The 18,896-nt window shown below is 40.1% G+C and overlaps 1 protein-coding gene across 1 annotated transcript in view; it reads left to right on the top strand.

Moving 5' to 3' along the window:
* Positions 1-2,043: 2,043 nt before the first annotated feature.
* LOC104495259 (teneurin-4-like) overlaps positions 2,044-18,896 on the top strand; it is a gene marked incomplete at both ends in the record, with an annotated part of 38,564 nt that continues 21,711 nt past the window's right edge. Inside the window, 3 exons of the mRNA XM_010138208.1 lie at positions 2,044-2,303; positions 7,440-7,538; positions 9,609-9,844. Coding sequence (XP_010136510.1) covers positions 2,044-2,303; positions 7,440-7,538; positions 9,609-9,844 — 595 coding nt within the window. The remainder of the gene's footprint in view (positions 2,304-7,439; positions 7,539-9,608; positions 9,845-18,896) is intronic.

Raw genomic sequence — 18,896 nt, 5'->3', positions numbered from 1 at the left:
TCTGTTTATGTTCACGTCCCTCAGCCTGGAATGAATACAGTGTTCCTCTCTTCCTTTGCCTGCAAGCAGATACATTCCTGAGATAGGAGGTTTTGGTGTCCTCTGTGTTTGTCTTTGAGCCACCAGCTTAACTAAGCCAGCAGCAGGATCCTTCCACAGTTGTTTTTTTACCTTCTTGGTCAGGGCTTCTGTTATCCACAGTCCCTGATAATATCCAGTCCAAGGACGTTTGGATGCTTTGATTCACGTGATGCTGCAGAACTGAGGCCAGACCTGATGTAGTTCTGATATTCCTTGTCTGTACAGGCCATGGTCATTGCTCTGTCCTTCCCTCTACTGTGCTGGCTGATGTACAGAATTTTTCAGGCCTAATTAGAGTTAGTTCAGAATCTATTATGGCATTATTAATTTTGGATGAACTTTGCTAAGATGGACTTCTGAATAAATTCCTGGGAATAATCTATCTGCTCAAATGTAGATGACCGGTATGGACCTCTTTTTGTTGTTCTCTGTTGTACTGATACACAATAGAGAGGAAAAGCACTTTTGAAAGGGTTCCTCTGACCTTTCTGAGTGTAAGGTAAAATGGACTGGGACCCTAAAAACTGTTCTTCCCGTGGAATGTCCCACGTATGACCTAACGAAGTCAGAGGTAGATACATGTTCAAACAGAATAATGGCACCTTTGTAAATAATAACTTCTATTTTTTTGCTAGACGTCCTCAGCTGCCCTAAGGTTTTGATATAAACAGCCACAGCTAATGGTGAGGTGGTGTGAGACAATACACAGGGAGGAGGGAAGGGATGGGATGTGTCACATGCATATTTATATTTTATCCTGTGTGTCAAAAGATCCAGGAGGCTACAGAGATAATGTAAATGCTTCCTCTGTTCTTCTCCTGAATCCAAGTCCTCATCCAGATTTCAGAGGTGTCATTAAATGTCATGGTGAGTTTTGATACCATTCATTGTAATTTAGGACTGTGTCCAGTTCATTCAGTTCTGAGCTTCTTCAGTTAGAGAATATGTGAAGGTTAGTTTTTCATGATACAGAAGTCTCTATGGCAAGTATTAGATTGATACCACATAGCTTTTTATTTTCAGACAAAGCATCAGATAAGCGGTGTGCCTTAAGGACTTACAAGCATAAACCTACTAAAATCAGAGAAGAATAAGGTTCCAGTGTCCCATATCCAGTATGCTGAACTGTCAGTTCCATCAAATATTTTGGGTTTTCTTTGTTTCCAGAAACCATGTGAAAAAAAAAAAAACTTGATACTTAATTAAAAAATAAAAATATCGGTAAAATCAGCACTAGTTTGGTCTTTCCTAAGTGTTTGCCTTCCTCAGACTACCTCCTTCAGACTCTCGGCTGACAAATACTGTGAGTTTCACTCAAAGTCACCATATCAGGGATTTTTACATCTTTCTTCACCATATGCTGTTTCATTTTCCTGACACCTCTGTTTTATGCCCCCTGCATTTTTCACTCCCTTTGAGTACATCTCTAACAATACAAACTATTGGATTTTGTTAAATTCTATAACCCTGACATGGTTTTATGGCTTTACCTAAACTCAGTCCATGATTAAATGTCTTCTCAGTCTTCTTGTTGACTTAACTATTGAAAGTTGTCTGGCAAAACAGGCAGAACAAACTTCACAGGGAGCTGTATATCCATCATAAAACTGCTCTAAAGTGTTTTCTACCCAGGCTGCTTTTATTTTTCATGCTTTATCACAAACCAGTGTCACAGATAAATTGCAGTTTACAAGCTGCAGTTGTTCATTGGAGTTAACTTGGCTGTCAGAGCAGCCTTTCTGCAGTGCTTTAAGCTTTCATAACTTCTCGGCATGAAGCAGAAGTGTAATGGGGGACCAATGCATGTGCCATTAGAGCATGTGGAACAAGGCTGTGTTACCCTTTTGAATCTGATTTAGAGTATGTGGCATCCCAGCCTTCATACTTCTTAGGAAAACCTGCAGAGAAATGAGAGCAGTGAGGAACAGCTCAAATCATGAACCTTAAAAATGTTTTTCTTCTGTTTCAGATCATCCTCCAAATCTTCAAAATCATTCAAGACTTAGAACTCCACCACCTCCAATATCACATGCTCACACCCCAAATCAACATCACGCAGCCTCCATCAATTCCCTAAACAGAGGGAACTTCACTCCACGCAGCAACCCCAGCCCAGCTCCTACGGACCACTCTCTTTCTGGAGAACAACAAGCCAGCACTCAAGAGCCAGCTCATGCTCAGGACAACTGGTTACTAAACAGTAACATCCCGCTAGAGACCAGGTAGGTCATTTTCTTTAGGACTTTACAATGCTCTGACTGTGTGTGTTAAGGGTGTTGTAGAAAATACACATATCTTTATGTTAAGCTGTCTAGTTTGTGATCTCGTGTTTGGCTTCAGTACTTGGAGTTGTATTTATTATTCCTTCTGTATTTTTATTTGGACCAAGAGAAGAGGAAATTGCTCTTCTTTCATAAACTAAAAATACTGTCTTTAACGGCTGCTCATTTAAAATTGGAATCAGGATCATAGATTAAAATGTTCTTGGTTTTCTTTCTTTTATTTTCCTTTAATGTCTTTTCTTCCTATGTGGTAGGATAAATCAATATGCTATTTAAGAAACTGAAATCAGTCAATATATTGAAAAGATTTAGCCTTCTATCCGTGCCTTATCAAGCAGATACTTCTGTAGTGCATCAGTCAGGAAAGGTTGATCTTGTTTCACCTAGTGAAGAGAGGTCAGCTGCAGCATTTTGACCTTCAGCATAGAGGTCTCCCATAGCTCCAGCTAGAAAGAAACACTGGAGAGAAGGGCATCAGTCAGTTAGTGATGTTTCCATTTAGCATTTAAATTCTTTTCCACCTATGCAACACAAAGGGTGTGACCAGGGTGCACTGAGTTCATAGCATTGTTTAGGTTCTATGCAGGTTCTGGAAAAGGGAGTTTTCAAAACCCCTCAGCCTCAGCCCTCCCATCTGAGGGCGAGTGCATCTACTTCTTGTGTCTCACTTGAAACCCAATTTTTTGCATTCTCCAGAGGTTTTGGTTCACCATTTCCTTCGCTAGTAAGAAACCACTGGAGATCCTGAAGTCATTAGTCCCTGTATATTGTACCTTTTTGAGTCTGGAAGCAATCTTCCAGCCCTAATGTGGTGTGCTTACTTAGCTGCTTTTTTTCCTTCATCTTACCTTCTCAAACCAACAAGAAATATTTTAGACAGCAGAACCCAGACAGATACTACCTGAAAACTGAGCCAAGGGCCAAACTGGTCCCACCTCTGTCTGTGGGACTCTTATTGAGATCAGCGATACCTCTGGCTGCATCCTGGAACAAAACGTACCTGGTTTTGCCAGCTTCTCCTAAGAAAATGTTTTATAAAAATTACTGAATCTGTCGATATTTTTGAAAACGAGCTATGTCTGCTGGCCCTCAGAAACTTCCAGAACATGCCTTGATATCACATTTTATGACATTTAAGGATAATTAATTTCTCTCCAACTGCCCAATTAAAAAAACCCAACTAAGAAGCTGGATCCAAAAGATTAAGACAAAATTATAAACAAGTACTGCAAGTGTGATTTGGCAGCAGTTTCAGTAATTATATCGTGTTACTAATTCTTGAGTGTATATACCTAAGCATTGACTTTTATGTGTTACTTCTTTTGGAAAAACAAAACAAAACAAAACACATTAAAATACAGGCCCCACTCCTGCTGTCCTTTTGTGAATAATCATCTCTACCTCTGGAGGAAGCCTTGTGCCTTTTTCTAAACCAGGTAGTGAATTCTTTGGAGAAAAGATAATATACAGCTTTAAAAGTGCCAAGACATCCTCACATCTGATTGGATTCTCTCAGAACCCACCACCTTACAACTGAGAAGGTGCGTCCTTGCTGCCGGATCAGGAATGTCAGAGATAAAAGCTTTTGCTGAAAACATCCTGTCCCCATTTGCCCAGTTCTGATGGCAATCAGAGAAGGAGATGGAGAGATGACCCTACTCATCTTGATAAATTCAGGAGTTCATGGACAGGACAATTATTTGGCTTGTCCTGGACTGCTCCCGTTAAATTGCAAATCAGTGCATCCTTGAATAAGGTTCTCATTTCTTCTCCTCAAAATTATTGTGGATGAAAACTTTTCAAGATCCGAAGCAACCTGTTCTTTCTGCAAGAGGATTGATCACATTATTGCTGTTAATCAGACTGAATTTTGGAGTTGCATGAAGAGATCCTTTGCATCATTTGATTTGTAACTGATTCATAATTTAACTGTTTTCTTATTAGGTAGAAAACAGGTCACTTCAAGACTGATGTTGTGGCTTTTGACGCACTGGTTGGGATGGCATAATTTTGCCCAGTGTCCCTTCAGGCGACGACCATGTTGGAAAAGAATGTGCATTTTTATGACAAACAGCCAATTAGCATATTTACACAGCACAACTGACAGGTTTTTGTTCCTTCACTAAACAACATTAAAAAAATAAAATGTGTTATGATGGTGTCAAAGTGCAAAGAGGCTGCACTGCAGAGACAATCAGTAACTCTGTGGCAAACCAGTACTCTGCCAGTCTGCTCTTCCAACATGCAAAGTTCTTCAATTTCCTTAGGTGGGAATTCTGCAGGCATAGAAGACCAGGCTTCTGAGCTTTTCAGCAAACTTGGGTCTCTTCCACAAAGTCCACCCTCCCCACTGCAAAGACTTTTAGAACCAAGACCTCTACCCAGGAGAATAAACTGTTCAATATGTAATAAAATAAATCCCAGCAAAGAGACATTAATCCAAGAATTAGGCCTTTGAAGTATGGCAATAGGAGATTATACTAATCTCATGTCAAAAATGGAATTGTGTTTCTGTTGAATGACCGTTTTTTAAAAATCCTGTATTAGTCAACAGAGAGAGAAAACATGAAGAAAAAGCTACGTCTTTTAAAAAGGGATTGTCACAGGCTCTGAAACACGCCTACAGTTAAAGGTTTTAAGCACCCCAGAGTTGAAGAAGCTTGATTTTGACTGATGTGGACTCCAGACAGGATTCAGAACTGGGAATTTAGGGTGGTTTGTCACCGCCTGGAAATTTCCATACTGTAATGCAAAGGCAAGCAGAGATGCGTAGCACAAGTATACAATTGACACAATAAGCTTATCCTATATCTAAGAACTTTATATGTTACAAGAGGAAGAGCTCTTCCTCTTCTCTCCCTCCTTTTCATTAGTTCCCCTTTACTCCCTTTCTCTGTTTCTCCTTTTTCCTCTTTCTTTTCTTGTCTGCTCCCGTTTTTTTTTTTTGCTTTAAAAGCAATATATTATCAAGGTTGTGATAAGAAGATGCTCAGCAGTCACTCCTGACAGGTAAGGCAGTACCCCCAATATTTACTCCTCACTCTTCCTTCTTCTTTGGCATCTTTTCTGTTCCTGTACATTTGACCGTGCGGGAGCAAGTAAATGCCATTCAGATGGACATGTAGTTGACAAACCAGCAGCATTCAGGAGACTTCCATTGCCAGGAGGTTTCATGTGGTAATTGTGTAAGGTCGGATTCTGCCACCACAACTCATGATAAGAATGGTTTGTAACTAGACAGCTCTTCACAGGTAATCTCCAAGGGAGCAGGCTCCGTCCAGCCTCCAGGGAGGAGGACAGTCCTGCATTAGTCACCTCGATGACCCCGCAACCTCTCTGTTATAAACACACACATTACAAGGTTACATAACCCTCTCCTCTTCTGCTTTATTGACAATCTGCAACTGAAATTCATGGAACCAATTTGACATGGATTTTAAGTACTGATGAACTCTTATGGATTAGCGCATTGCTGGATGCCTGGCCTCTCACCCATTCAATGCTCAGCGCATGCACATACGTGGCTTCTTTTTGCATTGAATTCAACATCCAACCTTTTCTGCATTCCCGGGGAATGTGGGGAAGCCACAGACACTTGGGGATGGGTTGATGTCTCAAGTGCTATGGCACAGAGTTCATGCATGTTGATCCACTTTTCTCTAAAGCTATTGAATAGGAATCACTTTACTTTCATTCAGATCGAGGAGTAGAACCATTCTGTCAAAGCAGCCCAGAGGCCTCCTAAAGCAGCAAGCTGAGCTGCACAAGCGCTGGCATTAGCAGTAGGAATAGGAGGAAGTAGAGATGAAAATTAAGGTTGAGGCCATTTTAGAAGAGACAGTATTAAGGTTTGTATAATGTGACAGGGCTGGTTTCTCTTAGTATAAGACATCACCTGAATCCAGTTCCTCTGACAGAGGAATTTGTGTGTGAGTTCACATCATGTCACTTATACCCCATAAGCACTTAATCCAGCGTAAGTGATAAAGTGCCACAATATGTTATGTTCCTTTTGCTAGATTTGGCTAGGGAATTTATTCACATTCAGCCTTAGATTCAGTTTTGATGCTAAAAACAGACCTGGGCAAAATCAGGACTGTTTTTTGTTTTAAAAAAGATGGGAAGAATGTTCTTTTGCCAGGTCTGAAGGTGAGAAAGACACAGTCTGTTCCCAGCTGTGCCTCTGACTTAATTCTTTATGTTCCTGCTATTCTTCTCAAAAAGTACAAAACAGTTCAGTGTATATGGGTCAAAATGTGTCTCATCAACATACACGCCGGGGAGGCCAGATAGTGCAAAATGCCACTATTGTGTGCAAAGCCACAACCAAGCTTTTAAGGTGCAGGCCCTCAGTATCTTGCCTCTCACTTGTGTTATCCAGATTACAGCCAGTGCTCTGGTATTGGAATTTGGGTTACAGCATAATTTATTGGCTTATCACTGGAAGAATTTTGTTTGGAGTACTCACGTTGAGCAAAACTTGCTTTTCGAAGCTTTGAAATAGCAAGTAATTGCTCCACGAAGGAAAAGAAATTGATCAAGTTCGTAAGTAAAGAGTTCTCAAATGCAAAACTGAAACTTAAGGGAAGGTGTGGCAGATTTTCACTGGAAATCCATGGGGATGTTAGATGGAAATATGCTACCAAAGCTGTCTCCATGGCGGGGTATAGATGCTGTGCTGTGCCTGTTCAGAGCAAGAATAGCAGCGATACAGGAGTTTAACAAGGTTACAGCTGTGCTGGATCAAAATGTAGTCTGTGGAATCCAGCAGTTCAGGCGGTTTCGTGTGTCACTGGCAATAAATAATGTGAAATGAAGAAAGACATCAACTTTTTCTATACATGCACATGGGCGTGTGTGCTTATATGTGTGTATATGCATATATATAGTGTATATAGAGAGAAGTGAGCATTCTTAAAAGCTATATATGTATATGTGTAGCATCTTATACATATAAATATATGGTCCACCATTCTAATTCCATGCACAACTGCACTATAACCGTTGTGGTTTATAAGATCACACTTCATATATGCATGACTCACTGGCTTCATTCATGTTTCCATATGTATGTAGAAACATAGCAAAGCAGACATTCCTAGAGACATTGCAGGACAACCTCATTGAGATGGACATTCTCACCTCCTCCAGACATGACGGTGCTTACAATGATGGGTATGTGACACTTACGTGGTCTTCCTGTTTACTGTACAGTCATTATGATCCTTGCATGAAAGCATTTGGTTCTAGCGATGATGTTTAAGGGCAACGCCGTTGCTGGCATCTTCCAAGACGGCTTTAAAATAATGAGGTTTCAGGGCTTGGAGCACTGTGTCCTGTACATATTAATGGCAGACTCATTAATATGCCAGTGAGCTACAGCATGTCATTTGGGGTTTTCTTCTGTTTTTGTTTTCAAAGTAACTTAATTAGCAAGAAGTACCTACAGCAATTTTGAGTCCCATATAAAGTAAGATTAATTTAATTTTCCTAAAAATCTTAAGCTGGCAGCCTGATACTTCGTTGTTAGACTAATATTTTTCACATTCCTCACCTTACAAGTGTCAGCTAGTGGTATATGTAAGCAAAGCCTTTGATTTTGGTTTAACCACCCATTCTGGAATCTTTACCTAACTTTTGATCACTTATCTTCTAAGTTAAAAGCAGCTTTTGACTGGACACTTAGTGCCAAAACTGTTGACCTTGTGCTGGCAGTTTCTAATCTGGTAGCCATCATTAACTGAAGAACCAATTGGTGTTCTTGAACACTGCAGGTACCTCTTTGCTCAGAGCAGATACATCTCTGTCTAAATAAATACTTTCTAAAACATGGGATAGTATCTGACTCTTTGTAAAAACAAACATTTTGATGTAGAGCATTAGTAGAAATAATGAATCTTTCTCTAATGCTCAGCGGTCGTGCTTATAGTACCAGGAAAACCATGGCCGTAATAATACAAACACAGTTTTGGAGACCTGTATGTTACTTCACGCTGCACGGATCAGTGGCTTTTCTGCATGGTGATGTTTATGCATGTGACATTGCCCCTGTGACTGCACAAGTGACTTCAAGGGGAATATAAAGTCATGTCTTCATCCAGTACAATCCACTGGCTTGACTGACTCCCATGGATCCATGCTGATTGCTTTTACACTGGCTGCAAATATGGACTCATAAACCATGGCAGAAGGTGCAATCTGCACTGGAGCTGTTTTTTGGTCCTCACAAGCTGCATTTTTCTTTCACATCAGCATGGTGATAGACGAGTCAGATCTGTTTCCCAGGTCTCATTCTCAGAAATTGAATGCTGTGTGCTTCATGATGTTCCACCAAAATTAGGTTTTTCATTTAGGATTCCCATGAAAACAACTCCCATTGGGATGTTTCATTTCAGGAAGTCATGGACTGCAGTGGGTTCTTTTTGTGCTGACTTTCATGAGTCTCACACAAGGTCCTCACAGGCTGGCTCTCAGGCTGCGTTTGTAGTAATGGGCAAAGTACGGTGCCTCCCAATGTGTCACTGGACAGGAAACGCTGTCGCCTTTGACAGAAGTTCACACTGTTTGAATGCAGGCATCCAACTACGGTGCTCTGGACTGCTTTCTAGGAGCAGGTGCCTCTCCCCACTGGTGATACACAGGAATTGAATGCTGGGCTTTGATGCTTTTTACCATGCCATTGTCCAGTGCTAAAATTTACCAGGCAGGGACAGTGTGAATATTCCCCCCTGTGACAATCTGGGTGCTGTGGAATGGCTTAAGCTCTTTCTCCCCATCTCCATTCACTGATGCGGTACAAAAAACGCTCTCATGCAGTGATCAATGAATTGGTAAATGCCCTCCCCTCCTTAATGCGACCTACGCTCCTCTACAGTCTCTGTAGGGCACTTCTGTGGGAGCGTGAGCAGGCCCCCGGTGCTGCCCATGCCACCAGTCTGTCGTAGCTGTGCTTGGGGTATTCATCTCACTCTAATGCCAGCTCTTCCACAGAGGGGACTCCTGCTCTTGAAGAGTTCTCTGTGGCACTGTTGGAACTGTGGTATTTTGTTTTGTTTTGTTTTCCTTGACTCTGTGTGACTTGCTGTTGATTTTTATCTTCTCTTTCATGCATGTCATCTGTGTCCGTAGACAGCATTTTGTGGGGCTGCTTCCCTCGTCCCAGCAGCAGACACCATCCTCGCACCCCGTCTCCCCCTGCTTTGATTTATGTGAGGAGTCATCCGCTGCCGGTCTTTCTTCCCTCAGGCACTTCCTGTTCAAACCTGGAGGCACTTCTCCCCTTTTTTGTACAACATCGCCGGGATATCCCTTGACGTCCAGCACTGTGTACTCACCTCCCCCTAGGCCCCTTCCCAGAAGTACCTTCTCTAGGCCTGCCTTTAACCTGAAGAAACCCTATAAGTACTGCAACTGGAAATGCGCTGCTCTGAGTGCCATCGTCATCTCAGTCACACTGGTGATCCTCCTGGCTTATTTCATAGGTAAGTTTGTCTCTGTTTATTTTCTGCTCTTCCTTCTTCTCTCTACAAACCTGCCCCTAATACTAATGTCTGTGAAGCAGAGGCTCGGGGTCCTGGTATAAAGGGATGGGAAAATAAGGCCTCTGTGGACTTCACTGTGGTTGCAGTGCTATGGTAGGGAACCTGACACATATCATAGAGCCAGAAGAGCTTAGTAAAACCTGAGTCATATGTTATGTTCCCATCAATGGCATGGACTGTTTACATTCTACAGAGGAAAGTGTACTCGCAGTGAGACAAACCGACCAAGTTATCTGAAAGCAGCCTAGTAAAACAGGCAGTGCAGGCCATGTCCCAGTCCCAGTCACATCCAGGTCCTTGGGGGTTCTCTGCTGTTGACTTTGGGTCAGAGCCTGAACGAAGATCCTGATACACAAAATGAGATTTTATTCCATCTTTTGGTGGCATGTCCTAGCCATTTAACCTACTATATTGAAGTTTATAGCATGACCTGGAGGATGGAGAAGGATTGAACTTGGATTGTGATCCAAGAGAGCTTTTTTTGAGTAGGGGAAGTGGGGAGAATTTCCCATTTGGGTGGAGCAGCAGTGGATTTTTCTTGAGCTGTTCATGATCTGAATTTCTTTGGTTTATAGGGGTTGTCTGTGTTCATTGCAAAAAAAAAATTCTCACTGTTAGTTGCAAAAGTAATTGAACTGTTAGAAGCGAAAATGGTATTTTTCAGCCTGTAAAGCTGGAGTGTTACCATTAGTTTGTCTTCAGTTAGTTAGATTTGATATTTGTATTATAAAAGTCTTACAAAGGTCCAGTCCTAGACTTCTATTTTAAACTCTCTGTGGTGCAAACTCTAGTTGCCAGAGACTTACAGATGTGATCATGGGTAACAAAGCCCATTTCTCATGGCACAAATGAGTCTTTTTGATTTTGCTGTGACTTCCTGTGCACTAATGATCTATAAAAGGTTGTGGTTAGAATTACAAATCTTAGCTTGGATCGAAAGATTTTTGCTTTCATTTCACATGAGTATAATTAGCACTACCACAAAGGATTGCTTTTAGTGTGTTCCTTTTATGTACACTTCTCTAATGACTGATACTTTTCTACTTCTGCCTTGCATCATATTCTGGTCACTTTTATGTCTCCTGTGAGAGGAGCGGGAATGATTAATTAACCAACATTAAATCAGCAGCAGTTTGATGAAATACATAGTCAATTTTCATCATTCGCTATGTACATTTGGACTCGCCTTTCTCATTTGTCTGGTATTCTCCTTATGCCCTGAACATGGTTCCTTTGGACGTTATCGCAGCCTGTCAGAGGAGTAGCATTATAACTCAGAATAGCAGTGCCTGGTAGTTCTGGCAGAGAAGGTGTGTGCCATTTGATAAATCGAAAAGAGTTTGCTTTGCCACTCGCTATTCTGGAACTCAAAAACCTCTTTCAGATTCTGAGAAGACGAGGCTCCTGTGTAAATCACAGTTCATGTGGCTAAAAGGCAGGTCCACTGCGTGCTCTCACATACTTTTTTCTCCATTCGGATGAATTCTGTGGCATTTACCAGGCTCCGCGGATGGCTGGTGAGGTGCCAGGAATGCTGATCAGGTTGAACTGCTGCAATTATGGGTCATAATTATTAATTTCTAAAGGAACTATCAATTATTAAAAATCAAATGCGACAGTTCAGTTCAGCATAAACATAGTTAGCAAAGATTGTCTCTAACAGACCTGGTATTCTAATCAACAAGCAAAAAGGCAGATATTTAATTAGATTTTGATGAAAAATTGTGTTTAATTTCAAGTATAATCAATTATTAATTACTGTAATGAGTGACTCTGGCGGGGTTTACTAATTAACTCATTTAAAAATTATGAATAACCTTTTCATTTGTAATTATTTTCTACATCCTGTCAAGATGCAGATGAGAATTGTATCACCTAACCCAAAAGAAAAAAATTAATCAAGGAGTCAAAATGTTTGTACTTTCACTAAGTTAAGATGAGCCATTTTGCATTCTGATAAAAATTATGCCGTTCCTAACGGCAACTTTTTCATTCTTTGAAATAACCTGGTCCGTTGGCAAAACAAATTACTGATTTTCCTCCAGCTTTTGGGTTTTCCTCCCTATATTTGCATAGTTTCATTTTCTTACAGATACCTTCCCTCATTTAAGCAGTATCTTGCTTTTTTTCGATGCCATGGGGGCCATTCGAGTGGTAAAGTATAACTTAATTATGAGTAAGAGATCTAATCTATATAACAGCTCATGAGTTTTGGGAACTTGGCTACTTTCCATCTGCTCTTGTTAAAACAACCATAGAAATTGTCTTTATAATGAGCATTTTCATCCTGCAAAGCAAACTGAGGTCATTGGAATACTCCGGTTGAAGTGAGTGGACTTTGGATCGGGTCCTATGGCAGTGGCTCAGCGTTTACTCTGTTTTTTTATATGCTGATCAGTTAATGGAAATACTTCAGAGTAACGTCTAGGGCTTCGGGATGCTCTTCACAGCATTGGGGCACATCACAGTCCTGCATTTAAATATTAAAAACTACCCATTGCAAGCTTTACCTACCAATACAAGTCTGTGGAGCTAGACACATTGCGAGATCCACGAGGGTCTCTGCTTTTTGCAATGCTTTTTGTGTGACAGATGCTCAAACATAACTGTGATGGCCGACCATCCGAGGCAGGCAGAGCTGTGTGGAAGCAGCGAGGCATTGGGTCATTTCTGAAGTTCTCTGCTGAAGCCAGTTCATTTCTGAAATTCATCTGAAGCACTTGCTAAATCATTTGTTTAAGTCTAAAAGGCAGACTTTCCATAATTTATAAAAGTCATTATGGTATATAATAGTCTGAGGTTCATTTATCTTGCTGGGCTTTTTCAAAGAAGAAGAGAGGAGGCATAAATAAAAGTCCATGGAAGCTGAACGGCTGGTATCATGTGTCAACACTGTGATCAAGCTGAAGGCTTTACAGGTCTGAGTCACTGGTCTGGAGAGATAATGACAAACAAAATATAACAGGGTGTATTAAACACCAGAAGCTGGTTTTAATTTGAATTAACCAGCTTTTGACTGACTTGCTGCCACCTTTTCAAACATTCCAGGACACACACTAAGGCAGGGGCGACAATGCACATCAAAGTTCTGCATGCACACAGCTTATGCAAATCCCATGAGCTCCACAGAAGCGTGTCTTATGGGGTGAGAATGCCAAAGAGGAAAGCAGTGGCGGATCAGGACTGTAACATTAAAATGGCAGGAATGGCACCGCTGGAACCGCTGAAATGAAAGGCCTCTTTAAGCAGCTTGTAACTGACCTGCAAATTTGCTGTTCCAGGAGTTCGTGAAAAGACACCTCTTTAAAATTAAATTTCCCATTTAGGACTGTCCATTCAGTTGACAGGTAAACAGGAAAATTTCCATGGCTTTTGCTGGGATGTGATGGGGTCTGCATGCCATGGAGCTCTGCCTCAGAGGGTTAATTTATAGCCTGATTATTACTGCAGAGATAACACCATAGGATACGTTGCTATCCATACACTTGTCAGCAGAGTTTCTGCACCTGTAGATGCCGGACCTGCTTGTGTAGCACTGTAAAGCATCTCTGACATTGCTGTCCTGCTTCAGAGGGAAATTTCTGAGTTTGGAAACAGAATGTCCTGTTTGCCTGTCAAGCTCTCGAAGCCCAGCAGCTGTTTGGCTGGACTAAATTAGTTACTAAATTAGTTACTAAATGAATTAGTGATGGAGAATAGTTCCTTTCTTCTGAAGCAGAAGGTATTATCCTCTGCCTGATGTAGATTCCAGGCTAGGTGGAAGTACAATTGGATGTAGTAAGGCACTTGCAATTTTCCTATACTTAAGCATGTGCTGCAGTTGCATTGCATGAACAGCAAGAAAGATGGGCATTTAATTAAGATTAAAGTTAGGGCTGGAAAACATATTATGAAGCCAAAAAAGTCATTCATTTCATTGGAGTCAGAGCTGTCTCTACTTTTCAGCTCTGTGTTCGTTTGAACTCTGTACAGATGCAGCTTCACTTTAAGAATAGTGTTGCTTGCTGCAGGCAAAATGTTTTGACAGTAAAACTGCGCTAGGACTATGATATGTTTATGAAGTACCTTTCTTTTCATTGTCTAAAAATCACCCTGGAAGCTACCTTTAGCTCAGATTCTCCATGATTCCTTGTTGCCATGTAATAAACCCAGTTACCCTCTCAAAGCTCTTAGCTATCTAAGTAGTTAGCGACAGATCTATAGCATACCAATTACCACAGTGTTTACATGCCACTTGAGATCAATAGGAGAAGTTGCTAATGCTCAATTATTAACCTTGACCTATATCTACTAATCCAATATTTGTACCTGGATATTAAGGTTTTTATTCAAGTTAAAATATAAACCAATTTATTACCCCGCCAACAAGTTTCTTTCATTTTCTGCTTTAATACTTCTCTGATCCCAGATTAAGTGCTATTTTGTTACTGTTGTCATTTGTTCTTTTGATTTCCAAGGACCTTTCAATGTTTTCTATTTCCATTTTCTCTTAGATAAAATGCAGACATGATAGCAAAACAATCTGTTCTACCAAAGGCTTTACGTGATGAAGTCAATCTGTGACCTAATGGGGAGCTACGAGGTCCTCTATTGGTCCTTTCACGTCTTCCCAGAATTACAGCACACTGTTCACTCAGTAACCTTGCATCTCATTTACTTCATTTTCCTCTTAATCTATAAAACTCTCAGATCCTGTCGGAAAGGTGCTGTACTATTTTCAGTAATATATTTTATGTATTACAGATGTTTGTGAAACATAACATTTCAGGATGATGGTTGAGAGGGACCATCATCATCATGACCCAGTGCTACCCTTTTTATCTCTTATAGTAGAACTTGAATATGTGGTTGGATTTTTTTGTTAAAGCTGACTCTTATTGTACCAAATGTGCACAACCATGGTGAGTGCTGGTCCTTCACTGAGTCGTACAGTTTAAATGACGTCTTGCTCTTGCTTTCATACCCAGTGACATTTGGGAAACAGGAGCCTTTTGTCATGCACATGCTCCCCTTTAACTGCAGCAACGCCATTTATGTCAGCACTGCTTCAACTGCAGTCAGAGTCTGCCACAGGAGCTGGATCAGCCCTGGAAAAGTCTGCATATATTTTTATACATTCCTGATTCTGCAGATTGACCTGACTAAAGACAGAATATACATCAAGACGTATGTTGACCTTTTAATCCAATTTTGAATGATCTTCTTGTCTTTCTTGTTGTCGAGCTCCAGATTTTACCTCTGTAAATTACCTTGGGAAAGTTAAGACATGAAAATAGTCTCAACCCCATGGAGAGATGCCATCGACATGAGCTTTTGGCTGTTTGTTCAAAAGTGCATGGAGTTGCAGGAATGTTTTTGCATTGTTTGTTCTGTAGCAGAGATGGGAAGATCGCAGGGCTTTGTGTTAGGCTCAATCACTCTTGTTAAGGAACAAGGGAGGGCAGCTGCTGTGTGTAAAGTTTACAAGAGGTTGGTTGAGTAGCACTCAACGCAAGAAAGCCACAAGCAGGAATCTGGCAAAAGAAACTTTCCCTGGTCAGATTCACAATGAAATACCGAATCACTCAAATGCTTCATCCTTGGTCACTTTACCGACATTCCCCCATCTTGCTCTCCACATGCACACACAGTGTTGTATAAAATCCACACGGATCTCCAGAGCACAGCTCAGTATAGCTGCACTAAGGAATGGTGTGCAGACATTTTGCCCTACTTGACCAAGGAAAGGTGTTTGTTTGTTAGCCTAATACCCGCACACAAGACAGTGATCACAGAGAAAGGAGAAAGACACACAATTTGAATCAAGACAGTCTATATTCGGTGTTATATTTCCCCATTTTGCTGTCTTTTGTTGCAGGTTTAGGTGCACAGTCATATGAATTTTCCATATTTTTCTATATATTTTCCTTATTTTTCATCACCTGCAAAGTCAGAAAGAGTCTTATTAGAGGACTGTGTGTGTCTTCGGTTTTGTTTGGAGCTTGGATTATATGTTTGGATAACAAACTGTTAACTTTAGAGTAAAGGAAGTACAAGCGATTCAAGCGCAGCTTTAAAATAAAGATGATGATATAGGTACAAGGTCCCCCTTTAAAGCTGTTCTTGTGAAGATCAGTTCATTCAGGTGAGTGTTAAAAACCTCACCATAGAAACTACATTAAAACACATTCACTGTTTCAACTTAAATAATATCTGTTACCTGACATTGAAAATGTTGCAATAGGAGAAATACATAATGATGTATACACTATTGAAAGAGAGACACCACCAGAAAATACCACAGGAAAGGGATAGTAGAAGATAACATAAACCCACTAGTTTTGTTAGAGCTGCCCAGTCTGGGCAAACTGGGAAGTGCTGAAATGTAGGTATTCCATTTGATAGTAACATGTTCTGAACTCATCAGCAAAATTTCTGCTTTGCAAAGTGGTTAACACTTGTTCCAAGTTTACACTGATCAAGAGCTTGGTCAAGTAACACATCTTTTGGGAACTAATTCAGTGTTTATTGGAAGTGGGAAGAAGTAGGAAGATTCCCATAATTTTTATTTTAAAATCTTTTATTAATTTTCAATGTTAAAAGCCGTAAACACTGTAGACTGGCCTCTTAGGATATTAAAGGCAAGTAAACTCTAGCCACTTACTCTACTATTTTTACATAGGTGAGTCACGTATCTACTTCAGTTCACTTTTTCCCAATTCCTATGTGTAAGTATCTCATTAGCTGATTTTGGTTATAAAAATTACATTAGGATATTGTTATAGAGCACGTTCCTGGGCTTTCTCCTCAAGTCATTTTCACTCTCTGCTTTCCAGTGGCCAGCATCTCATGCCATGGGATCCATCATGGCGAGTGTATAGGTTGGCCTTTGACATGTCGTAGTGGAACCTTAAGCACGTTTTGTTGGAATCATTCCAATTCAATAGCTGTCCAGGTCTTCTATTTCGCTGTTCTGTCCTGGTCATTGTATTTGCCACTCAAATAGTCTTTGAGTCATCTGCATGTTTAGTTGTTCATGATTTTATATTTACTTTTGTTACATTGATGTAAATGTTGGATGATTTCAGGCCAACTATCAATTATTGAATTTCACAAGAAATTTTAACAGCTAGTGGTTATTCACCAGTGATGATTTTAAGATCTTTCAGTTAGTTTTTATGCACATGGATACATTGCTTTTTTACCACTGGAAAGTGCTTGTTTCTCTAACAGAAAGTCATACCAAATTAAATCAAACATCTCACTACACCATAATCTTGTCATAAAATGAGTAACTCTTTGTTTCTTAAGATCCATTTTTCGGAAAAGTGATATGGTTGGCCTGAGTTACCATCCATTCATTTCCTTTATTCTTCATCAGCTGAATTCTGTGTTCTGTTTTCCTTTATTTTGTCTGTAACAGATGTCAGGCTACCCGATCTAAGTGACTTGCCTCCTCTTCTTTTCCCTTCTTAAATATTTGTGCAGCATTAACCCTGTTCTAATCTCCTGGTAGCTGGTTCAGTATTAATCAGTGAGTCAGATTCCTCTTCTGCTATCTCATTTACTGGGTACAAGTTAAATGAGCCTGCAGATTTAAAAATGTTTGTCCTTGAATAGATGTCGTTTAATATAATTCTTGGTTATTAATGGCCTGGAAAAAAACTTATTTCCTGTGAAATAATTGCATAATCATAGTTATTTTCAAAAACCAGAAAAAAAGTTTTTACTGAATACTTTACTATAACGTTATTAACAATTTCCCCATCTCCATCAAGTAAATAGCTATATTGTTTCTCAGTTTACTGGGTTTCAATACGCTTTAAAATGTTCTATTGTTCTTTGGTTTTTTCAAGACGTTTTTTTTCCTTCATGTCCTCAGCTTCTTTTTTCAGTTCTCTGCGTGGACTGAGATTTATATAGATTACTCTCTGTTTCCCCATTGTTCTGGGGTTTTATATATTGTTTTTTTTATTTCTGCTTATTGTTTTATTTTGACACTGAATGAAGAGGTCCTTTGGTCAAAGTCTGGTCCTCTTTCATCACTGTGGGATCACTGAAAGAATGGCTTCCATTTAGAAGCAGACCACCAGTACGACTGATTCTTTAACTGGTCAAAAGCTGGTTGAGGCCTGATATTCAGAGGGCTGCATAATGACCCTGGAATTTGCATCGGTGTGCCATGAAACCGCGTGTCAGTGCTGTAACATCACAGTTAGCCCTTTAGCTGCCTGATCCTTTCTTAAATGTAAGAATCTTTAATGCAAGGAGGGATGAGTTTAATCCCATCTCTTTTTATTAAATGCTAAGATATGGGCTTTCAGCTTTTATAAGCTCTTATCAGTTGCTTTTATTGAGTTTTTATAGTAGCTATAAGCCCCCAGAAAAGAAAATAACAGCATGCTGACACCAAAAAGTGCTGGCCTTGCCTTTATGACAGCGGCACAGATGTGCTGTTACAATCTTCATTTCATGGTTTAGATTGACCTTTGCACACAGGCGCTGAAAAGGAATCAATTTTACAGATCTTAATATCTACTGGAAGGACTTCTCCATTCCATGTTTTTGTTTCATACTAATTAGTGTGAAATAACATAATTTAATTGCAGTTAAGTGGAGACAGAAATAAATGTTTCCCATAATGGGCTTTCTTTCAGTGTTTTTAAATGCCATACCTCTATGTGGGTAACTAGTGATCAGAGTAAGCTCAGTTAGGGATGTCAGTGACAGTGAGAGATATTCCTCAGTTATAGTTTAGTGTTTCTCTCCTGTCCTTTTTGAGCATAAATTAGGAGATGGTTTCAAAGCCTGATTTGCAGCCAGGTCATACATTTCTATTAGATATGAGCAGCAATGTATTCTTCGAGGTTTTTTACTTGTAGTTCAAGTTGATGCTGTGTGGCGGATATACACTTTTATAGTGTGAAGTGAAGTACTGTTGTTAAGTATACTACCTAGGTAATAAACTAGATGACCTGTAAAATAAAGAACAAAAAGTCCAATCCACTCTTTC

The sequence above is a fragment of the Buceros rhinoceros genome, unplaced genomic scaffold (assembly GCF_000710305.1).
Source record: "Buceros rhinoceros silvestris isolate BGI_N320 unplaced genomic scaffold, ASM71030v1 scaffold30526, whole genome shotgun sequence".
Taxonomy (NCBI): Eukaryota; Metazoa; Chordata; class Aves; order Bucerotiformes; family Bucerotidae; genus Buceros; species Buceros rhinoceros.
Note: the sequence above shows the minus strand (reverse complement) of the source record. Positions and strands in the feature narration are given on the sequence as shown.